Source organism: Pseudorasbora parva, chromosome 2 (assembly GCF_024679245.1).
Source record: "Pseudorasbora parva isolate DD20220531a chromosome 2, ASM2467924v1, whole genome shotgun sequence".
Classification (NCBI taxonomy): Eukaryota; Metazoa; Chordata; class Actinopteri; order Cypriniformes; family Gobionidae; genus Pseudorasbora; species Pseudorasbora parva.
The window spans coordinates 5,004,638-5,026,104 of NC_090173.1; the positions used below are offsets into that span (position 1 = coordinate 5,004,638).

The 21,467-nt window shown below is 41.6% G+C and overlaps 1 protein-coding gene across 3 annotated transcripts in view; it reads left to right on the plus strand.

Moving 5' to 3' along the window:
• The first annotated feature begins 3,179 nt into the window (after positions 1-3,179).
• Positions 3,180-21,467, plus strand: part of LOC137049854 (ankyrin repeat and fibronectin type-III domain-containing protein 1) — a 34,510-nt gene continuing 16,222 nt past the window's right edge. For 2 of the 3 annotated variants that reach the window (XM_067428584.1, XM_067428593.1), the window contains exons 1-11: positions 3,180-3,319; positions 4,518-4,692; positions 7,265-7,478; positions 10,131-10,331; positions 10,478-10,591; positions 10,702-10,799; positions 10,883-10,973; positions 11,361-11,459; positions 11,563-11,650; positions 14,330-14,459; positions 14,544-14,666. In XM_067428584.1, coding sequence (XP_067284685.1) covers positions 4,543-4,692; positions 7,265-7,478; positions 10,131-10,331; positions 10,478-10,591; positions 10,702-10,799; positions 10,883-10,973; positions 11,361-11,459; positions 11,563-11,650; positions 14,330-14,459; positions 14,544-14,666 — 1,308 coding nt within the window. In that variant the 5' untranslated portion in view covers positions 3,180-3,319; positions 4,518-4,542. The remainder of the gene's footprint in view (positions 3,320-4,517; positions 4,693-7,264; positions 7,479-10,130; positions 10,332-10,477; positions 10,592-10,701; positions 10,800-10,882; positions 10,974-11,360; positions 11,460-11,562; positions 11,651-14,329; positions 14,460-14,543; positions 14,667-21,467) is intronic. The other variant, XM_067428601.1, reaches the window with a different exon arrangement.

Sequence of the window (21,467 nt, forward strand, 5' to 3'; positions counted from 1 at the left end):
TGTGTGTGAAGATGAACGGAGGTCTTACGGGTGAGGAACGACATTAGGGCAAGTCATTAATGACTTCTATTTCATTTTTGGGTGAACTAACCCTTTAACCATAGACCTGATATAAGCTATGAGTAACCCACTTCTAGCTAAAATAAACTTGAAATTGGTGTTTTTTACTAAATGAACTACTCGTGTAAGCAAAGTCAACAGTAAGTAGAAGGTGTTTGTGTTCATCTCTTTGAGCTGTTTGTGCAGTAGATCAGTGGTTCTCCACTACCCATAACCAGGGGGTCTGAGAAATTATTTTAGAGCCCTATGAACGTAATCGCGGAATCTAGTCTGATAGAAAATGGCCACTGGGAAAATTCCCAAAAGTTTGAAAACCCCTGCACTAGATGAGTAGTCTATTATTGGGCTGTGGTTAGACGTCTATATTGGGCTACTGCCTTTAGCGGCTATTTGAGGTCGCTGCGATAGTCCACAGTCAACAGACCATAGAAGGGTATTTGTAGAGAAAAGACGCTGCAGTTTATTTCCACAAAGTTGATATTTCAGTGTTGATTTACAGGTGACCCAACATCATGGATCAAGGTTTAAAGGGAGGATGAATTAAGAAAACAACTTTTCCTTTAGCCTTTGATATATAAAAGCTCATGGTAATATAAGATTATCCTATAAGTTTCAGAGCTGAAAACTTTGTTGTTAGTCAAAGAAAAGCTTTTATAGAAAATGAAGCTCTCAAATCAATGACGCTAGCCTGACGTGGTCATCCTCAGCTCTAGTCAGAATATGAGTCTGATGCTCCATTGGCCTGTGATTATGGGGCGTGTTTCAACCCAACCAGGAAAGACCTCGATTGGACAGACCGACAACCAATCAGAGCAACGAAGCGACGCATTACGTTAGTTGTCAAATGTCAACAGAACTCAACTGTGCTGTGTTGCCAAGTCTGCGTTTTTTTTCCACGTGTTGTTTTCCATGTCCGCGGGTTGAAGTGACCTCAATTATATGATATATAGACCCAGGACTGCCAATGTTAGCAGGCAATCTTGCCAAAATAACACACATTTTACCCCCCAAACGGCATTTTTTCCCGGAGAACCAGAGAGCCCGCCCTGATGATCTCATTTATTTATATAACATATATTAATATAATATATTTATATATCAACTTTATTTATATAGTGCTTTTACAATCACGATTGTGTCAAAGCAGCTTCACAGTGTCAAACAGGATAATATTGCGACAAAATTAGATTTGGCTGTACAGTCGTACTGGAGAAAACAGTGATGTTATCAGCTTATTTTCATTTATCATATAGCGACAATGTTGGCAGATCAGTATTATAGTTTATAGAATTAAATAAGACCTAATTCATACATTTTATTTGTACAATAAATTGAATAACTTAGATCATAATTTTAGTGTCCCCAACTGAGCAAGCCAAGCCAAAGGCGACAGTGGCAAGGAACCAAAACTCCATCAGGGCATGATGGAGAAAAATAAACCTTGGGAGAAACCAGACTCAGTCGGGGTGCCAGTTCTCCTCTGGCCTATTAACACACCGTGTAAGATTATTATTCTGGCAACCTTACAGGTCAGAAATCATATTAGATTGGAATATTCAGAATTTCAGGGTATCACGGAAGAGACAGATTTATTTAGGATGGTGCGTCGATTACACAAGAGTATGAATACATGAAAGATCGGAATTATTGCGCCGAAGACGGGTTTTGAGCATGTCGTGCCAGTGAGGCAAATTCAGAGGAGACACCATTTGACACGGCTCAGCAGACACTCCAGGATGCGTTGGTCATGTCCAGGCAGGTCCACCATCCGATCCGGACAGGGCCCAGATCCGGGATAAACCTCAGGATAAACAGAGAGACTAACATTAGCGTAGATGTCACTCTTTTTATGATGTAACGAGTACATCAGGTGTTATGGGAAGTGTTCCCGGTTCCGGCTGACCTAGTTAATGCAGCCTAACAATCAGTCAATTGAATTGAATAATGAAAGTTAAAAATGTTCTGTGTGTATGCCATAGTAAAGAGATGTGTTTTTAGTCTAGATTTAAACTGACAGAGTGTGTCTGCTTCCCGAACAATGCTAGGAAGACTTTTCCACAGTTTAGGAGCTAAATAGGAAAATGATCGACCGCCTGCAGTTGATTTAGATATTCTAGGTATTATCAACTGGCCAGAGTTTTGAGACCGCAATAGACGTGATGGAGTATAATGCGTTAAGAGCTCGCTTAAGTACCAGGGAGCTAAACTATTTAGTGCTTTGTAAGTAATAAGCAAGATTTTAAAATGTATGCGATGTTTAATAGGGAGCCAGTGCAGTGTTGACAGAACTGGACTAATATGATCATACTTCCTGGTTCTAGTAAGAACTCTAGCTGCTGCATTTTGGACTAGCTGGAGTTTGTTTATTAAGCGAGCAGGGCAACCACCCAGTAGAGCATTACAATAATCTAGCCTTGAGCTCATGAACGCATGTACTAACTGTTCAGCATTTTGCATTGAAAGCATGTGCCGTAATTTAGATATATTTTTAAGATGATAGAATGCGGTTTTACAGACGCTAGAAACGTGGCTTTCAAATGAAAGATTGGTATCAAAGAGCACACCCAGGTTCCTCACTGACGACAAGGGCTTGACAGAGCAGTCATCAAGTGTTAGACAGTATTCTCGGTCTTGTCTTGTCTCAAATAACATCACTTTAACACATTCAAATGTGTTTGATATGATAATATAGCGCTGCGTTACCACACATACACACACACACACACACGCAAGCAGAATAAGCAGAAGCGCTCGTCTGCAGCTGATATTAAAAGCTCTGCAAAATCAAAAATTACATATTGTGCCTTTAACTTTTTACATTAATTTATTATTAAACATTTTTTTTTCAATGTTGTTTTTGTTAACCTTTTTACTGCAACATAAATGTTGTTTCATCAATGTCGAATAACCAACTGACAACCTCATTTCAGCGGTTAGGGTCGGTCATGCGAAGCTGGGAAATCTATAAACTATGAATAAACTTATGGGTCAGTTTTCGGTCATAGTAACTGTAATTATATGTCCTCATTTGTACAGAGAGTGTGTTGTAGTTTGTCCATGGTACATCCTCATTTACATAAACACACACCCGTGTTTGCGCACGCGCACTGGCTCTCTGATGGTGTTGAGTTTGTCTTAATGACGGGAATTGAGAGCGTTTAATGAACTTCACCATGGCGATTTAAAGTTTAGTATCACGAATATCTGTGAAGCTTTGGAGGAGACTGACGGATTCATCTGCGCTCGTTTGTTTCTAACGGTAAACTCGTTTATCTGTCTTTATCATTCATAAATGAAACATCTGTATCATCTGCCGAATTAACAAATGTGTATAGTCATATTTTCCATTGTTCTCATCTATATAACGGATCTGGTTTTGTATAACGGATAGCTACGGACTTTGTTGATATGACCGTCTCATAAAAAACCTTTTTATTCTGCCAATATAAAATATAATAGTTTCGTTTTATTACGCGATTCATATTTAACACAAAAAGTGTGTCACAAAGCAGTTTTATCTCGTTCTGATGAGGATGATCTTCACTCACACACTAGTTTGATCTGAATGTTTGTCATCAATAAATACAGTATATTTATAAAGCAGGAAGAGTGTGAGTAAAAGGGGAAGATGAGAGTCATCGTGAGCTCTGCAGAAATGATCAGATAAACATTGAGCCATATGTGAGAAAGTGAATCAGTCTCTGTGATGATGTGAAGAACTAGAGACTGAAGATTATGATGAAGATGATGATGATGAAGGAGTTTTGATGTAATGCAATTGGACCTCTTGAGCTGATCTCATACTACACATGCTATTTCTGTAAGGAAGCCATATGAAGTCAAACTTATGAGTCATAAAAGACATAAAAATCGACATGATGATGTAAAATTATAATTATGACAAAAAGTTGAAATCAGACTTTAGTCGAAATTATGATGTAAACTAATAATGTTGACATGACATGGCATAGTAATGAGAAAAAGTTAAACGTCTGACCTTTAAATTAGAAATTTTGACATAAAGTAATAATTTTGACAAAAAATCTGACCTTAAAACTTGAAATTATGACGTTAAGTAATAATTTTGATAAAAAAATTAAGTCTGACCTTAAAATTTGAAATTATGACGTAGTAATAATTTTGACATATAATTTCTTAATTATGATAAAAAGTTAAAAGTCTGAACTTAAAATGTGAAGTTATGACGTAAAGTAATAATTTTGACAAAAAGTTTAAAGTCTGACCTTAAAACTTTTAATTATGACGTAAAGTATTCATTTTGACATGAAATGGCATAATTATGACAAAAAGTTAAAAGTCTGACCTTGAAATATGAAATTATGAAATACTAACTGAATTTTTTTTTACAGTACAAGTCATAATTTTGATTTTTCATCTCATAATTATGGCAAACTCATGTTTTTCGTACCATTAATGTGTATGAATTGTGTGTGCAGTGATGCACTGATTGGATGAGTCGTGATGGCTCCGCCCCAGAGGAGGCGTTCCCTCGGCCCCGTCTCACCTAAACGCATCTACAGGAGTCTGTCCGTCAAACTGAGGGGCGGAGCTTCCCACAGCGAGGCGGAGCATTCTGATTGGAGAGGGAGGCTGAGCAAAGGACCAACTGATGTAACAACTGCACACACACACATACACACAACACACACTTAGACTCACCTAAAGAATACACAAACACACACACTCTTAGCTGTCCATCGTATGTTCGATGATGACACTTGCTCCAGGGATGGGGGGAGGGGGTAGGGTGTGAAGGGGAGGGTTTCAGCGACTTTGCCGCTGGTGCCACTTCTTGTGGGCGTTGAGTCCAATCCTTGAGCCACACACTCTTTCGCAGATGGAACAAGGGAAACCAGACACCAGGGGGGTACCAGCCGCCCGCTGGTGTCTCTTGATGCGTCTCTCGGATCGTCTGTCTTGGTTTGTTTGGTGTATTTGAAAGACTGCAGTGGCACAGGTGACCTGCCAGGGTGATCTGTCAAATGTCTGGGATTCGAGCTGCGTGAGGGGAATGTTTGCTCGCTTCAGAATGTCCCTGGTGTAGTCCTTTAAGCGCCGCTTTTGTCCTCCAGCAGAGTGCTTTGAGCCCAGTAGTTGACTGTAGAGGACTTGGCGAGGTAGGCGGTGTATAGTGTGCCCTATCCAACGCAGATGTTTTTTGGCCACAGCTGCTTCCCTGCAGATTGAGCCAGTATTTCTAAGGATGGCTGTGTGGGGGAAATCGGTCTTCCCAGGACAAGTTGAGGATCTTCTGTAGGCAGTGGATATGGAAGGCCTCTAGGTTGGGGATGTGCTGGCGGTAAGGGGTCCATGACTCTGCCCCATAAAGCATAAAGTGTAGAGACACACCACATTATACACAGCCACCTTGGTACTGACCTTCAGGTTATGGTTTTCAAAAACCCTGCTGCATAGGCGTCCAAAAGATGATGAAGCTTTATTTATCCGAGTGTGTATTTCTTTATCAAGGGAGCAGCTTGAGGACAAAGTGAAGCCAAAATAGATGAAGTGGTCCACTGTTTTAAGTGGAACACCGTTTATATGAAAGCTGGGGGGTGTGGGGACAGAGTTGGTGAGATGAGACATGACCTCAGTTTTTTGAAGGTTAACCTGTAGGCCAAAAGACTGGTACAAACTGGATATTGTGTTGAGGGCGTGCTGCATAGAGTCCGGGCTGTGGGCTATGACGGCACAGTCATCAGCATACTGAAGCTCACAGATTTGCCAGGACTTTGTCTTTGTGCGGGCCTGGAGTCGACGGATGTTGAAGAGGCTTCCGTTGAGTCGGTATTCCACATGGACACCGTCTTCATGCCTCATGACACGATGGAAGAGGCAGGTGATGGCAGAAAGGAGGATGTTAAAGGATTATTAGGAACCCCATACTAATACTGTGTTTGACCCCTTTCACCTTCAGAACTGCCTTAATTCTACGTGGCATTGATTCAACAAGGTGCTGAAAGCATTCTTTAGAAATGTTGGCCCATATTGATAGGAGAGCATCTTGCAGTTGATGGAGATTTGTGGGATGCACATCCAGGGCACGAAGCTCCCGTTCCACCACATCCCAAAGATGCTCTATTGGGTTGAGATCTGGTGACTGTGGCGGCCATTTTAGTACAGTCAAATCATTGTCATGTTCAAGAAACCAATTTGAAATGATTCAAGCTTTGTGACATGGTGCATTATCCTGCTGGAAGTAGCCATCAGAGGATGGGTACATGGTGGTCATAAAGGGATGGACATGGTCAGAAACAATGCTCAGGTAGGCCGTGACATTTAAACGATGCCCAATTGGCACTAAGGGGCCTAAAGTGTGCCAAGAAAATATCCCCCACACCATTACACCACCACCACCAGCCTGCACAGTGGGAACAAGGCATGATGGATCCATGTTCTCATCCTGTTTACGCCAAATTCTGACTCTACCATCTGAATGTCTCAACAGAAATCGAGACTCATCGGACCAGGCAACATTTTTCCAGTCTTCAATTGTCCAATTTTGGTGAGCTTGTGCAAATTGCAGCCTCTTTTTCCTATTTGTAGTGGAGATGAGTGGTACCCGGTGGGGTCTTCTGCTGTCGTAGCCCATCCGCCTCAAGGTTGTGCGTGTTGTGGCTTCACAAATGCTTTGCTGCATACCTCGGTTGTAACGAGTCGTTATTTCAGTCAAAGTTGCTCTTCTATCAGCTTGAATCAGTCGGCCCATTCTCCTCTGACCTCGAGCATCAACAAGGCATTTTCGCCCACAGGACTGCCGCATACTGGATGTTTTTCCCTTTTCACACCATTCTTTGTAAACCCTAGAAATGGTTGTGTGTGTAAATCTCAGTAACTGAGCAGATTGTGAAATACTCAGGCCGGCCCGTCTGGCACCAACAACCATGCCACGCTCAAAACGGCTTAAATCACCTTTCTTTCCCATTCTGATCTTCAGTTTGGAGTTCAGGAGATTGTCTTGACCAGGACCACACCCCTAAATGCATTGAAGCAACTGCCATGTGATTGGATGATTAGATAATTGCATTAATGAGAAATTGAACAGGTGTTCCTAATAATCCTTTAGGTGAGTGTATATAGAGTGAATATTTTGCTGTTTACATCTCTGTGTGTGTGTGTGTGTGTGTGTGTGTGTGTGTGTGTGTGTGTGTGTGTGTGTGTGTGTGTGTGTGTGTGTGTTCAGTACTCGTGTCTGTGGGATGCTCTGGAGAGTGAAGATACCCTGGCCGTGCAGCATCTGTTATCCCGAGAGAGAGAGACAGGTGAAGGTCAGAAAGACAGACAGGTGAATGCCATCAGCGAGCTTGGCCTCGTGCCTTTAGATGTGGCCGCTCTTACCCATAATGCATCACTGCTGAAGGTGCTGGTGAAGGCCGGAGCCAAACACAACCCCACCTGTGAGTCACACAAACACTTCAGTCACGCTACACAACTCATCACACACACACTTCAGTCACGCTACACAATTCATCACACACACACACACAAGTTATTATTGTTAAAAAGTAGGGCTGTCCCCGACTAAGGATTTACACATTCAAATCAGAAATTTTGAATCTCTCTATGGTCGACCGATAGTCGAATCATCTGTGTGTGTGTAAACCATAGACCGGAAAAAAATAAACGCTATAAACGGGTTGGGAAGGGCAGGACACTAGTCAGCAGGAGGCTAAGACTATTTTTATTTTACTTTACACACCGCACACAGCCACCACTTTTAATAAAGGGATCAAAACTAGGCTACACTATTCGTAAAATTAACTGTTCTCTCATAACATTTAAAAGCCGCGATCGAAACACAGAACATCACACAAATATATAAAAGAACATTTTGATAAATAAACCTAAAAAAATACCTGCCTAGATTGGAAAAGAACACGTTGAGTGCGTTTATATGCACGTTCTTAAGCCGATTGTGCCTAAAGGGGGTCGCACACCGGACTGAAGCTCAGCGGCGTGTCTCAGGGATCTCACACCAGGCAGACGTGAACATTACGTGCCGCGCGCAAGCTCAATTTTGAATCACTGCACCATGAGTGTATCTTGTAGCACAGGGTGAAATCAGTGCATTCACGATTTAAGGGAAATATACATTTAATCGCCGCGGACAGGCGTTGAATGCCACTGTAGGTGTGTAAATGTGTTCGAATTTTAAAGGCACGGCGCGTCCTTAAAGGGGCGATCTCTCAGCGTCGCGACACGTTTTTATAACACTAATATTGAGCACCCCCATATTGCCGAAATGGTATGATCCTCGTTTCATAACACCCGCAAAGATTCGACCATGAGATCAGTGGTCGAACCCGGTCCTGCATATCAATGCACCGAATCTTCGACTATTAGGGGTCACCCCTAGTAAAAAGTTAATGTTATTACATTTTTATAGTTTTAATTATTAAATTTAAACCATTTGAACAGGATCCTGACAAACTAAAAGGAAAACATAAACATAATTTAGTTAAAGGTGCACTATGTAGTATTTTTGCAGTAAAATATCCAAAAACTACCAGGCCAGTGTTATATATTTTGTTCAGTTGAGTTCTTACAATATCCCAAATGTTTCCAACTATTTGTAAATTGTGAGAAAATTGCTATTTTAACCAATGAGCCGGGACGTGTGAGGGCGTGGCCTGTTGATGACATCATATCTGCCTTACCATCGGTTACAGTTTTAATCTGCAGAAACACTTTACTCTCAGCAGTGTGAGTAATGTCACATCATCAACACACTCAGATGTGTCTAATAAAGATGGGCATTTTCCCAAAATATTGTATTCGAATATTTGGGTTCATAAAAATCGAATATTCGTTAATTTAAATTAGGTATTTTGAGAAAATGAGAGAGACGTTTTTTTTTATCAACATGTCGTCACCATTTCTGAACAAGCTTATGATTAGGCAATGTACACAACACGCTTACATTATATATGGTTTTAAAACATTAAACAGTATGTGTAAAACAGAATTAGTGTGCAGAACGTACACACACACACACACACACACACGAGTCGGTATAAGTTATGGTTGTCGTTGTCCTGTTTGTATTGTTTCTCATTTTCATGTTGAGAGAAACGATAATATTGGATGATGATATTATTATCGGGTGAGATAACGTGCCCATGACAGACGTTGCGAAGACAAAGATAACGGTTAAGTGAAGTTTAAGTGAAGCACTTTAATTGTGTTTTCTGTTCTTAAACCCTCGACGAAACTTAAAGGAAGCAGTTGTCTCGAGAACATTGTTGCTAATGCTATCATAATATATCTCGCCCTCACTCGGGGAGTCGGGGTGCAGATGTGCTTACCCGCACTCGTGAACGCAGTGATGCTTTTTCCTCCTTCGGCTGGTGTTTGGATGTCATGTGATTGTCGTTGTTCTGGAGTAGATATTATGATAACCCAGTTTCATTAACTGATTTTATCAAAAGTAACTCCATTTTGTAAGATCATTTTCAATTGTCATCTAAGTAATTCCAAACACATCGCGAGGCAGACGACGACATTGTGATCAAATACACTCAACTTATTTACCCGCTCCACAGCGCCACGCAGTGGATTTAGTAATTAATTTAGCATTAACTGCGAGATTTAGAGGGATTTCTCATAGATCCACTGCATTTACAGCCAGCAAATCAACGCAGTAAAATTCGAATAGTATTTTTAGCTTTCGAATGTTAATTACAGATAGAATATTCGTGGACACCCCTAGTGTCTAATATGATCAACAGAGCTGCCTTACCGGTGACTGTGGCATAATAAAAGTCCCTCTGTTTGTGTAACCATCGCTCTCGCTCAGCTCCTAAACACTCGCTCCTGCTCTGCTTCATAACTACAGTAACGTTAATAATCACATCCATCTACATTTCTGCCCGAGTCGTATCCCGATTCTTTCCCACCGGCTGTGAGGTGAAGACCACATCCCAAAATTCTGAGCTCAAACTTGGCGTCATCAAACTACACCAACAAACTACACAGTGCAGCTTTAATAATAAAGCAGATTTCACACTTCAGTGGGTTGATGAAGTATAAATGCCTCTCACCCTCCACAGTGTGCTCGGCCTCTGATTGGTCGCTGAAGCTGGATGAGCTGGTGTCATTGGCCGAGCGGAAGCTGGAAGAGTGGAGGGCGGAGCTTCAGCTCAGAGTGAAGGCGGAGCTTCAGTCACACCCAGAAGCGCAGAAGAACGTCGAGCTCTGGACGCGCCGCAGTGAACTTTACCATCGCATGAGAGAGAGCTTCCACACGACGGGTATGAACACACACACACACACACACACAGTACAGATACTCAAAAAGTGTACTTAAGTACAGTACTCAACTAAATGTACTTAGTTACTGTCCACCTCACACTCACACACACACACACACACACTCACACCCGTCTGTCTCCCTCAGCTCCACCCGGACCGCCCGCTAGCGCCTCCCTGCTGGTGACAGGCGACAGCTGTGTGTGTGTGCGAGTGTGTGAGCCCTGCGGTCAGACACACGGCCTCATTACCAGATACAGAGGTGAGACACCGCATCATCAATAGCAGACTGTACTCTGATGATGTCATCACTGACCCGTCCGTGTGTGTGTGTGTGTGTGTGTGTGTGTGTGTGTGTGTGTGTGTGTGTAGTTGAATGGAGCTCTTCCGCTGGTTTTTACCCTCTGTGTGGCTCTGGATTCATCACTGACTGCAGGAACACAGAGTTCAGCATCACGGGACTGCAGACTGTAAGACACACACACTTTTTAATGGCTATATGACACACACACATGTGGATGTTTGTGACTGGGCTCTGTGTGTGTGTGTGTAGGGTGTGCAGTATTTCGTGCGGGTCAGTGCGTATAACATCAAAGGCTGGGGTGTGTGTGTGAGCAGCAGCCCGCCGAGTGTCGCCCCCTCCAGTGAGTATGAAGAACTGCACACACAACACCTGCAACAGAATCATCACCTCAATCAAATAAACATTCTCACTCCGTTTCTTTACTAAAGTTGAAATAAATGTAAAACATGATGCACCGATCAGGCATAACATTATGACCAATGAGCTAATATTCTGACACGGGCCAGCCTTCGCTCCCCACGGTCATCAATGAGCCTTGGCCGCCCATGACCCTGTGGCCGGTTCTCCACTGGTCCTTCCTTGGAGCACTTTTGATAGATACTGACCACTGCAGACCGGGAACAGCCCACAAGAGCTGCAGTTTTCCATATACATCTTCAATATAAATGAACGGATCTCTGGAGTGTGCTTAGTGAGTGTTTGACTGGTAAAGTGTGTGTCCCTGCAGGCTGGAGCGAGTGCTGCGGTGTGACGGTGAGGCGTAGGAATCAGGCGGCGGCCATCAGGAGGATCTCACAGCAGATCAGAGAGCCTGCGCTCAACACCGGTACACACACACACACACACACACACACACACACACACACACACACACAATGCAGTGAAGAAACACCTGTCATCACTGATAAACACCTGTGTGTGTGTCTCAGATAACAGCAGCTCTGTGAAGAAAGCGTCCGTGTCTCGTGGCCTGAAGCAGCTCTTCCACTCCAGCAGGTTCGTCCGTCTGTTACAGAGGTGAGACACACCAGAGATCACCACGGCAGCACTTCTCCACCAGGGGGCGGTCATGTCTTCAAAACATTTCACATTATAACATTATCACTCATTCATTTTGTGTCATTAACGAGGATTATGAAAAGCATGATAAATGAGGAAGCCTCGTTTTAAAAGTCTGATTTCTAGACTTTAAAAAAAAGTAATGAATCAAATCTGTAAAACACTGCTATTTTTATCATGAAAAGACATTTGACTAGTTATGATAAGTTCTAAAAATATTTAAAAATAAGTTTTTGAGTACATTTTACTTTTAGTTACAAAAAAAAATTAATCTATATTTTTATGTCAATATGTCTTATTAAACTATTTAAATTTAAAATGTTTATAAAATAATTCAATAGTATTTTTTTCATATTGTCTTAAGACATTTGCAATATATATATTTGTATATATTTTTTAATATATATATATATATATATATTTTTGTTTAAAAGAGTGGGAATCCTACACAACATTCAGTGTATAAAACCTTTAATTATTATTATTATTATTATTATTATTATTATTATTATTATTATTATTATTATTTTAAATTGTAGTTAAAAACACAACAAAATAAATTAAATCTTATTTAATTCTGTTATATATACATATATATAATTTAATTATGTTAATATATCATGATATTTTTTATTCATGTTTTTGTTTTTGTTATTTGTAGCACTTACAATACCCCCCCCCCCACCCCCAATATTTAAAGAAAATATTTTAAATGTACAAACCCGATTCCAAAAAAGTTGGGACACTGCACAAATTGTGAATAAAAAAGGAATGCAATAATTTACAAATTTCATAAACTTAGATTTGATTCACAAAAGAATATAGATAACATATCAAATGTTGAAATTGAGACATTTTGAAATGTATAATATGCCAAATATTGGCTCATTTTGGATTTCATGAGAGCGACAAAAGGTACATATAAGGAACAGCTGGAGGACAGAATTTGAACTTATTAGCTCAAATGGCAACATGATTGGGTATAAAATAGCCTCTCAGAGTGGTAGTGTCTCTCAGAAGTCAAGATGGGCAGAGGATCACTAATTCTACGGCGAAAAATAGTGGAGCAATTTCAGACAGGAGTTTATCAGAGAAAAACTGCAAAGAGTTTGAAGTTATCATCATTTACAGAGCATAATATCATCCAGAGATTCAGAGAATCTGGAACAATCTCTGTGTGGAAGAGTCAACAAAGGGAAAACCAAACTGGATGGCCGTGATCTTCAACCCTTAGACGGCACTGCATCACATACAGGAATGATACTGTAATGGAGATCACAACATGGGCTCAGGAATACTTCCAGAAAACATTGGTGAACACAATCCACCGTAACATTCACCGTCGCCGGCTAAAACTCTACAGGTCAAAGAAGAAGCCGTATCTAAACATGATCCAGAAGCGCAGGCGTTTCCTCTGGGCCAAAGCTCATTTAAAATGGACTGTGGCAAAGTGGAAAACTGTTCTGGGGTCAGATGAATAAAAATGTGAAGTTCTTTTGGGAAAACTGGGACGCCATGTCATCCGGACTGAAGAGGACAAGGACAACCCAAGCTGTTCTCAGCCCTCAGTTCAGAAGCTGATCTCTGATGGTCTGGGGTTCATGAGTGTGTGTGGCACGGGCAGCTTACACATCTGGAAAGGCCATCAATGCTGAAAGGTGTATCCAAGTTCTAGAAGAACATATGCTCCATCCAGACCAAGGAGTTGCAGTTTCCAACATGACAATGCCAGACCACATACTGCATCAATTACAACATCATGGCTGTGTAGAAGAAGGATCCGGCACTGAAATGACCAGCCTGCAGTCCAGATCTTTCACCATTAGAAAACATTTGTCTCATCATAAAGAGGAAGATGCGATAAAGAAGACCTAAGACAGTTGAGCAACTAGAAGCCTGTGTTAGACAAGAATGGGACAACATTCCTATTCCTAAACTTGAGCAGCTCGTCTCCTCAGTCTCCAGACGTTTGCAGACTGATATAAAAAGAAGAGGGGATGACACTCTGAAACATGTCAAGACAATTTCGACATAAAAACATTTCAGATGTGTTGACACGCAGGGGGAAACATGGCCTTGGCACAACTTTTGTGCTGTGTTGATGCCATGAAATTTAAAATCAACTTATTTTCCCCTTAAAATGATACTTTTTCTCAGTTTAAACACTTTGATATGTCATCTGTGTTGTTTTCTGAATAAAATATTGAAATTTGAAACTTCCGCATCATTTTTATTCACAATTTTTACAGTGTCCCAACTTTTTTGGAATCGCGTTTGTATAAAAGATACATTTTTTTAAATTTATTTTTATATATTATTATTTAAAAATAGAGGGAAAACCTTCATCTTATGAAACATTTAATTTTAATTATTTTATAGTCACTTTTTTTTTCATTTACAGAAACTAGGACTGTCCATACATTAATTGTTTTAATATAAATTTTAATATTACATTTAATAGTTTTTTTTAATTTCATGTCAAAGCTTAACATTATTTATTATTTTATGGTTATTCATTATATTTTTAATACTTTTTACTCCCCAAGTTCTGTCAGTGTTTTACTGTCGTGTGTGTGTGTGTGTGTGTGTGTGTGTGTGTGTGTGTGTGTGTGTGTGTGTGTGTGTGTGTGTGTGTAGAGGCGTGTACCTGGCGTGTGTCTTCTATCAGAAGGACTGTGTGTTGGTGTCGTGTGACGAGCGGCTCCCTCTGGTGGAGGTCCAGTGCTGCTCCTCCTCCATCACGCAGGACTTCCTGTGGTTCACTAAGGTCAGGATGGCTCAGACGGCAGCAGTGTGTGTTTCTGCTGAGTGTGACTGATCGTCTGACTCTCTCTCTGTGTGTGTGTCTCAGCTGTCGTGCGCGTGGACGCAGGTGTCGGTCCTGCAGCAGGTGCTGTCGTCTTCATCGCTCTCCTCGTCTTCATCGCTGCTGCAGAACAGACTGAGTTTCCTGCGGGCCGTCGCGCAGCTGCAGGTGAGTCTCACACCCGTGTCAATAATGACCTGATCATTCTGCTAATGTTATACTTTTTTATTTTAGTTGAAAGTTTATATGTTTATAATATAAGTGATATAGTATCTACAGTTCTGTTTAGTGCCTATAGTACAGAGGCTCATTTTGCAACCAAATCCTGTTTATGTTTTGATTATTATTATTAAATTCTGAATACAATTATTGTAATTTTTAATGTGATGTGCGATTTATATTATAGCAGTTTTTTTGTATGAAAGTGTATATTTAAATCACTGTATCCTGTGTCAAAAAACCCTGTTTAGATCCAGTTCAAGCTATACTGGTGAAAAAGACCAAGGCATTTTCAGTTCAGATTAGATAAATCCAGAGGACAGTATTTATTGACATGATTGTGTTTACGTACGGTATAGCCAAAGCATTATCAAACAAAAGAAATATACAGTAAAACGATAAGAGAAAGATAGGCCTATGTAATATATAATGTAAAACACACATGAGATTTGTCATTCGTCTGTTTGTCACCGAAGAAGAAAGTGTGTCTCCGTCTCACCATTACAGAATCAGTGCAGATGAAGAGAACTAATATATGAGCGAATATTAAAACATTAAACTCGTATTAATATGTCTTTACAACCTTTAGAGTAATAGACCAATCATCAGAAGGACTCAACACAATCTCAATTACGGGAAATATGTGAAATAAAACACAAAGATTCGTCAAAGTCACACTTTGGCTATAATGTGCAGAACTGCACAACTATGAACATAAGCATAATTATATGTTTGTCTACAAATCTAAAACTCAAGCATTGATAAGCCATGATAAGATCATGAGAAATGTTTTTAATGGTCTGTGCATCTGTAAGTCTGAGATTAATAACCACTGAGAGCTCAAACACACACACACACACACACACACTCATAAGAGAAGATCAAACTCATCTGTGTGTGTCAGTGTCATGGGGTAATGTAATGTACAGCACATGTACAGTAAATATTGTATGACCCCATGGTGTCAGATAAAGGCATCACTATTGTGAAGTGTGTGGTTTGTTTATTCTGACTTCTATCTTAGCTGTACGTGTCTGTCCAAATCCATCTTCTCCTGTCCATGTCACTGTCCTTATACTGTCCTCCTCTCCCCCTTTGAATGTTTCGTCTGTGAACATCAGCCCAGAGCGATGCTCAATCTGTTCAATTGACTTCTTATAGGTTTGTTTTACAAATTCAGTGGCGGTTAGTTTTTCCCTAGTCTGTACCTCCTGATTGTGATTGTCTTCTAACATTTCTTCATCATTGGGAATCAGATAACATTCTGGCTCTTCTACTGTCCCATCAACGTTCTCAACAATTATCACCTTAAAGAAGTCAGTCGGCACTTTTTTCTCAATGGTATTACATATCTTCTCCAGCATCTTTATCAGAGCAGCCCCTCTCAACTCCAGCACCTTTTCCACAGTAATCTCGCTCATCTTCTGCACCTCTTCCACAGTAGTCTCGCTCATCTTCTGCACCTCTTCCACAGTTGTCTCGCTCATCTTCTGCACCTCTTCCACAGTAGTCTCGGTCATCTTCTGCACCTCTTCCACAGTAGTCTCGCTCATCTTCTGCACCTCTTCCACAGTAGTCTCGGTCATCTTCTGCACCTCTTCCACAGTAGTCTCGCTCATCTTCTGCACCTCTTCCACAGTAGTCTCGCTCATCTTCTGCACCTCTTCCACAGTAGTCTCGGTCATCTTCTGCACCTCTTCCACAGTAGTCTCGCTCATCTTCTGCACCTCTTCCACAGTAGTCTCGCTCATCTTCTGCACCTCTTCCACAGAAGTCTCGCTCATCTTTAGCACCTCTTCCACAGTAGTCTCGCTCATCTTCTGCACCTCTTCCACAGTAGTCTCTCTCATCTTCTGCACCTCTTCCACAGTAGTCTCGCTCATCTTCTGCACCTCTTCCACAGTAGTCTCGCTCATCTTCTGCACCTCTTCCACAGTAGTCTCGCTCATCTTCTGCACCTCTTCCACAGTAGTCTCGCTCATCTTCTGCACCTCTTCCACAGTAGTCTCGCTCATCTTCTGCACCTCTTCCACAGTAGTCTCGCTCATCTTCTGCACCTCTTCCACAGTAGTCTCGCTCATCTTTAGCACCTCTTCCACAGTAGTCTCGCTCATCTTCTGCACCTCTTCCACAGTAGTCTCGCTCATCTTCTGCACCTCTTCCACAGAAGTCTCGCTCATCTTTAGCACCTCTTCCACAGTAGTCTCGCTCATCTTCTGCACCTCTTCCACAGTAGTCTCGCTCATCTTCTGCACCTCTTCCACAGTAGTCTCGCTCATCTTTAGCACCTCTTCCACAGTAGTCTCGCTCATCTTCTGCACCTCTTCCACAGTAGTCTCGCTCATCTTCTGCACCTCTTCCACAGTAGTCTCGCTCATCTTCTGCACCTCTTCCACAGAAGTCTCGCTCATCTTTAGCACCTGTTCCAGTATAGACCTGGGCATCTTTAGGGTCTCTTTCAGAGTACTCCCCTTCTTCTCCAGCATCTGTTTCAGACTACTCTCATCAATCTCCAGTATATGTTCCAGACTACCCCCCCTCTTTTTCAGCAAGTGTTCCAGAGTATTCTCCCCCTTCTTCTTCTTTTTCAGAGCACCCTTACTAATCTCCAGTATCTGTTTCAGAGCACCCTCACTAATCTCCTGTATCTGTTTCAGAGCACCCTCACTAATCTCCAGTATCTGTTTCAGAGCACCCTCACTAATCTCCAGTATCTGTTTCAGAGCACCCTCACTAATCTTCTGTATCTGTTTCAGAGCACCCTCACTAATCTCCAGTATCTGTTTCAGAGCACCCTCACTAATCTCCAGTATCTGTTTCAGAGCACCCTCACTAATCTCCAGTATCTGTTTCAGAGCACCCTCACTAATCTCCTGTATCTGTTTCAGAGCACCCTCACTAATCTCCAGTATCTGTTTCAGAGCACCCTCACTAATCTCCAGTATCTGTTTCAGAGCACCCTCACTAATCTCCAGTATCTGTTTCAGAGCACCCTCACTAATCTCCTGTATCTGTTCCAGACTACCCCCCTCCTTTTTCAGCAAGTGTTCCAGAGTATTCTCCTTCTTCTTCTTTTTCAGAGCACCCTCACTAATCTCCTGTATCTGTTTCAGAGCACCCTCACTAATCTCCTGTATCTGTTCCAGACTACCCCCCTCCTTTTTCAGCAAGTGTTCCAGAGTATTCTCCTTCTTCTTCTTTTTCAGAGCACCCTCACTAATCTCCTGTATCTGTTTCAGAGCAGCCTTGCTCTTCTCCAGCATCTGCTTCAGATCAGTGTTCTCATCCCCTGAAGCTCCACCATCCTCTTTTAGTACAGGTCCAGTGTTCACACTCTCCTCATCCTTTTGTGGTATTATAGGTCCAGTGTACACATGGACATTACGGATCACATTGTTTTGGTCATGTTTTATTTTATTTTAACAATATTCCTCCAGGGCTTTCCAGTATCTACTGTTTAATGTTTTAAGCTGTGGTGAAAAGTTGCTGAATACAAAAGTGCTGTTGTAGGCTTCCTGACACCATGGGTGATTGGCAGCCGCAGCAAGATGACCTCGCTCATAGCCTTCATTCATCTTGAATAAGCTAAATTTCATTTTTTTTGGATTATTGTTAACTAAAGTACTCTTGTTCAATATCTCATACACCCATTTAGCATTGTTGGTTTCATTGTCATATGCCACAACATAAGTGTGTTTTTTTCTCACAATATCAGGATCTGAAGGACATCCATCTATTAATTTATATGTTTTTGAGTTGAGGTTTGAGTTTATTGGATCAGCATCTTCACTTATTTCATTATGAAACAGTTGTGAGAGTGGGATCTTTATGTAGATGGTTTCAGATTTCTTTGAATCTACTCTTTTCCCATCTCTTTTTATCAAAAGTTGATTCCTGTCTTCCTTTTTCTGCACCTGTACTCTCTATGTTTTTGCGTTTAGATGAGCATTTTTTACCATTACCATTACCATGTACAGAAGATTCAGGATCTTGTTGCTGTTTCCCACTCTCCCTAAAACATTCCATGATGTAACAGTGACTAAGGAACAAATGAGCCTTCACTCAGTCCGGTATTATTACTTCCTCAAGAGCTTCGACCAAGGATCTTCTCTTTAGGTGCGGTTAAAATAACATCTATCCTCCTGAAAACAAGAAACAAACCTTTGTGTCAAAATGCAAAGTTTGTTCAGAAAAGACAAAAAAGATATACTCACATCAACGGACGGTGAAGATCTGCTGCTCTGAGATACGTCAGATCGGTTCTGCCCTGCACACAACATATAGATTATGTATTATGTAAAATAGAACAGATTCAAGACGTTTTATTATTAAGACCAGTAAAACAGAAGCCAGTCACTAGTTGACTCATTCATGAATGACAAGAAAAAACGGACCTGGGCTATGTTTCCCAAAAGCATCGTAAGCCAGAGCTGATCATATTTGTTGCAATTGTTCAATAATCAAATTAGACCGGCGTTGCTTTTGGGAAACAGCCCAAGGGTCCGTTTCTCGTACATCACTAACTCATTTAGCTGGATTTTATTGTTGATGATTTGGCTTGATCTCGGATTGTTTGGTTCTTCAATGCTTATCCTGGACTTGCTGTCATAGCAACAGGTCCGTAAGATTAAAGGAATACTCCACTTTTTTTGAAAATAGTTTAGTTTAGTTTACGGTTTTTGAATCCATTCAGCCGATCTCTGGGTCTGGTGGTAGCAATTTTAGCATAGCTTAGCATACATCATTAAATCGGATTAGACCATTAGCATCACACTCAAAATTCTCCAAAGACTTTTAATATTTTTCCGAATTAAAACTGGACTCTTCTGTAGTTACTTTGTGTACTAAGATCGACAGAAAATGAAATGTTGTGATTTTCTAGACTGATATGGCTAGGAACTATACTCTCATTCCGGCGTAATCACGTAACTTTGCTGCCATGCCAAGGGTTCAGCTTCGCATTGATATTACGCAGCGCCTGAAAGTAGTCCTCAGATAGGTAACTTCCAATGCGACCGGCACTAAGTTTGTGCAGTTGCAGATAATGCAGAGTTGCAGACAGTAAATCAGCTAGTGGATTTACTGTGTGATTGGCCATGGTTCTGTGTGTTGTAAAGAGCTGTGGTAGTGAGTCGAAGGTGTATTCTACCATCATGTTTCACAGAATACCAACGAAAATCAAGGAACAAAATAATTGACTGCATTTTTTGAATTTTTTAAATGGCAGCTAATCGAGCTAACAGCTGCTTGATTGTAATCTCCGTCTATACAAATCACAGCGAGCTGCACGAATGCATTGGATTCGCTGGGTTTTGATGCCGATGTAGGATCGTAAAGCCATGAGCATCAATAGTAACGCAGCGTTCGCCATTGTTGATGTAAGGCTTGTTCGAGATGCATCAGCTCTGTGCAGACTGATCACTGTAAGACATCAAAGTACAGCGAGACCATGCGACTCCTTATGCTTTTGAGTCTGAGTAGCACTGATGCATCTTGAACAAGCCTGGTGTGTTTCAGTGTTTGTGTTTCCTGCTGCCTCGCTAATGTTAGCGAGAAAGATGAGATGTATACAGTGACGTCAGTCCTGGCTCTGTGCTGGCTCTCTAGCCAGTGGAAAGACAACCGGTTCTTAAAGGCTCGTAAGTCGAACCAACTCCCACTCCCACTAGCACTGGTTCTGAACTAGCACCGGTTCATTCTGGTGGAAAAAGGGTAATTATGGGAAAAGTTGTTATTGCAATTACACCAGCTGTGCCACTTCCTTTCTGTAGTGTGTTTCCTCGTTGGTGCTGATAAGACCTACTACCATTGTGCCATCAGCAAACTTTATGATGTGGTTGGAGATGAACTTGGCAGTGCATTCATGAGTCAGCAGCCTGAAGAGCAGTGGGCTGAGCACACAGAGTTGGGGCCGACACGGACTGACTGAGGTCTTCCAGTTAAGAAGTCCAATATATAATTACAGAGGGATGAGTTGAGGCCCAGGCATTTTACTTTATTGATAAGCTGTTGAAGTTGATGAACAGCATTCTTACATAAGTGTCCTTCTGTTCTAAGTGGGTAAGAGCCACATGGAGGGTTGAGGAAATTGCACGGTATGCAAACCGGAGCTCAAGTGTGTTGGGGAGGACGGTTTTAATGTGGTGCATGACTAACCTCTCAAAGCACTTTGTGGTAAATGGAAACTTGCTTTCAAATGACCCATGACCACCAAAGCGCTTTACATATTGCCTCACATTCACATTCATACACACGATGAACCGACGGCGATGTCAGCCATGCTAGGCTTCATCCAGCTCATCGGGAGCAGCTGGGGTTAAGTGTCTTGCTCATGGACACCTCGACACTTGGTCAGGTGGAACCGGGGATTTAACCACTAGCCTTTGGTTTGTAGAAAACCTACTTGAACCACTGAGCCACTGACGCAACTTATAACTGATCATCACTTCATCATGAGTGGAGTCAGTGCTATGGGATGGTATGATGGTAGTGGATTAGAGACGTGAGAATGACTGCCTGGCTCAGCGAGGTTTTGAAGATGTCTGTTAGGACTTCTGTCAGTGTAACCCCTCCTATTCGAACCCGGGTCCGCCTGTATGAGAGTCGGACGCTCTAACAAGGATCCTAAAAGCTGCAACCCCTAGTGTCAGCCGCTAGAGCGTCTCTTGAGATCAGAGGAGTGAGGTTTACTCGCACAGCGACTACTAGCTGGCCTCCATTACATCAGCTGTGCAGCACAGTCTCTCAGTA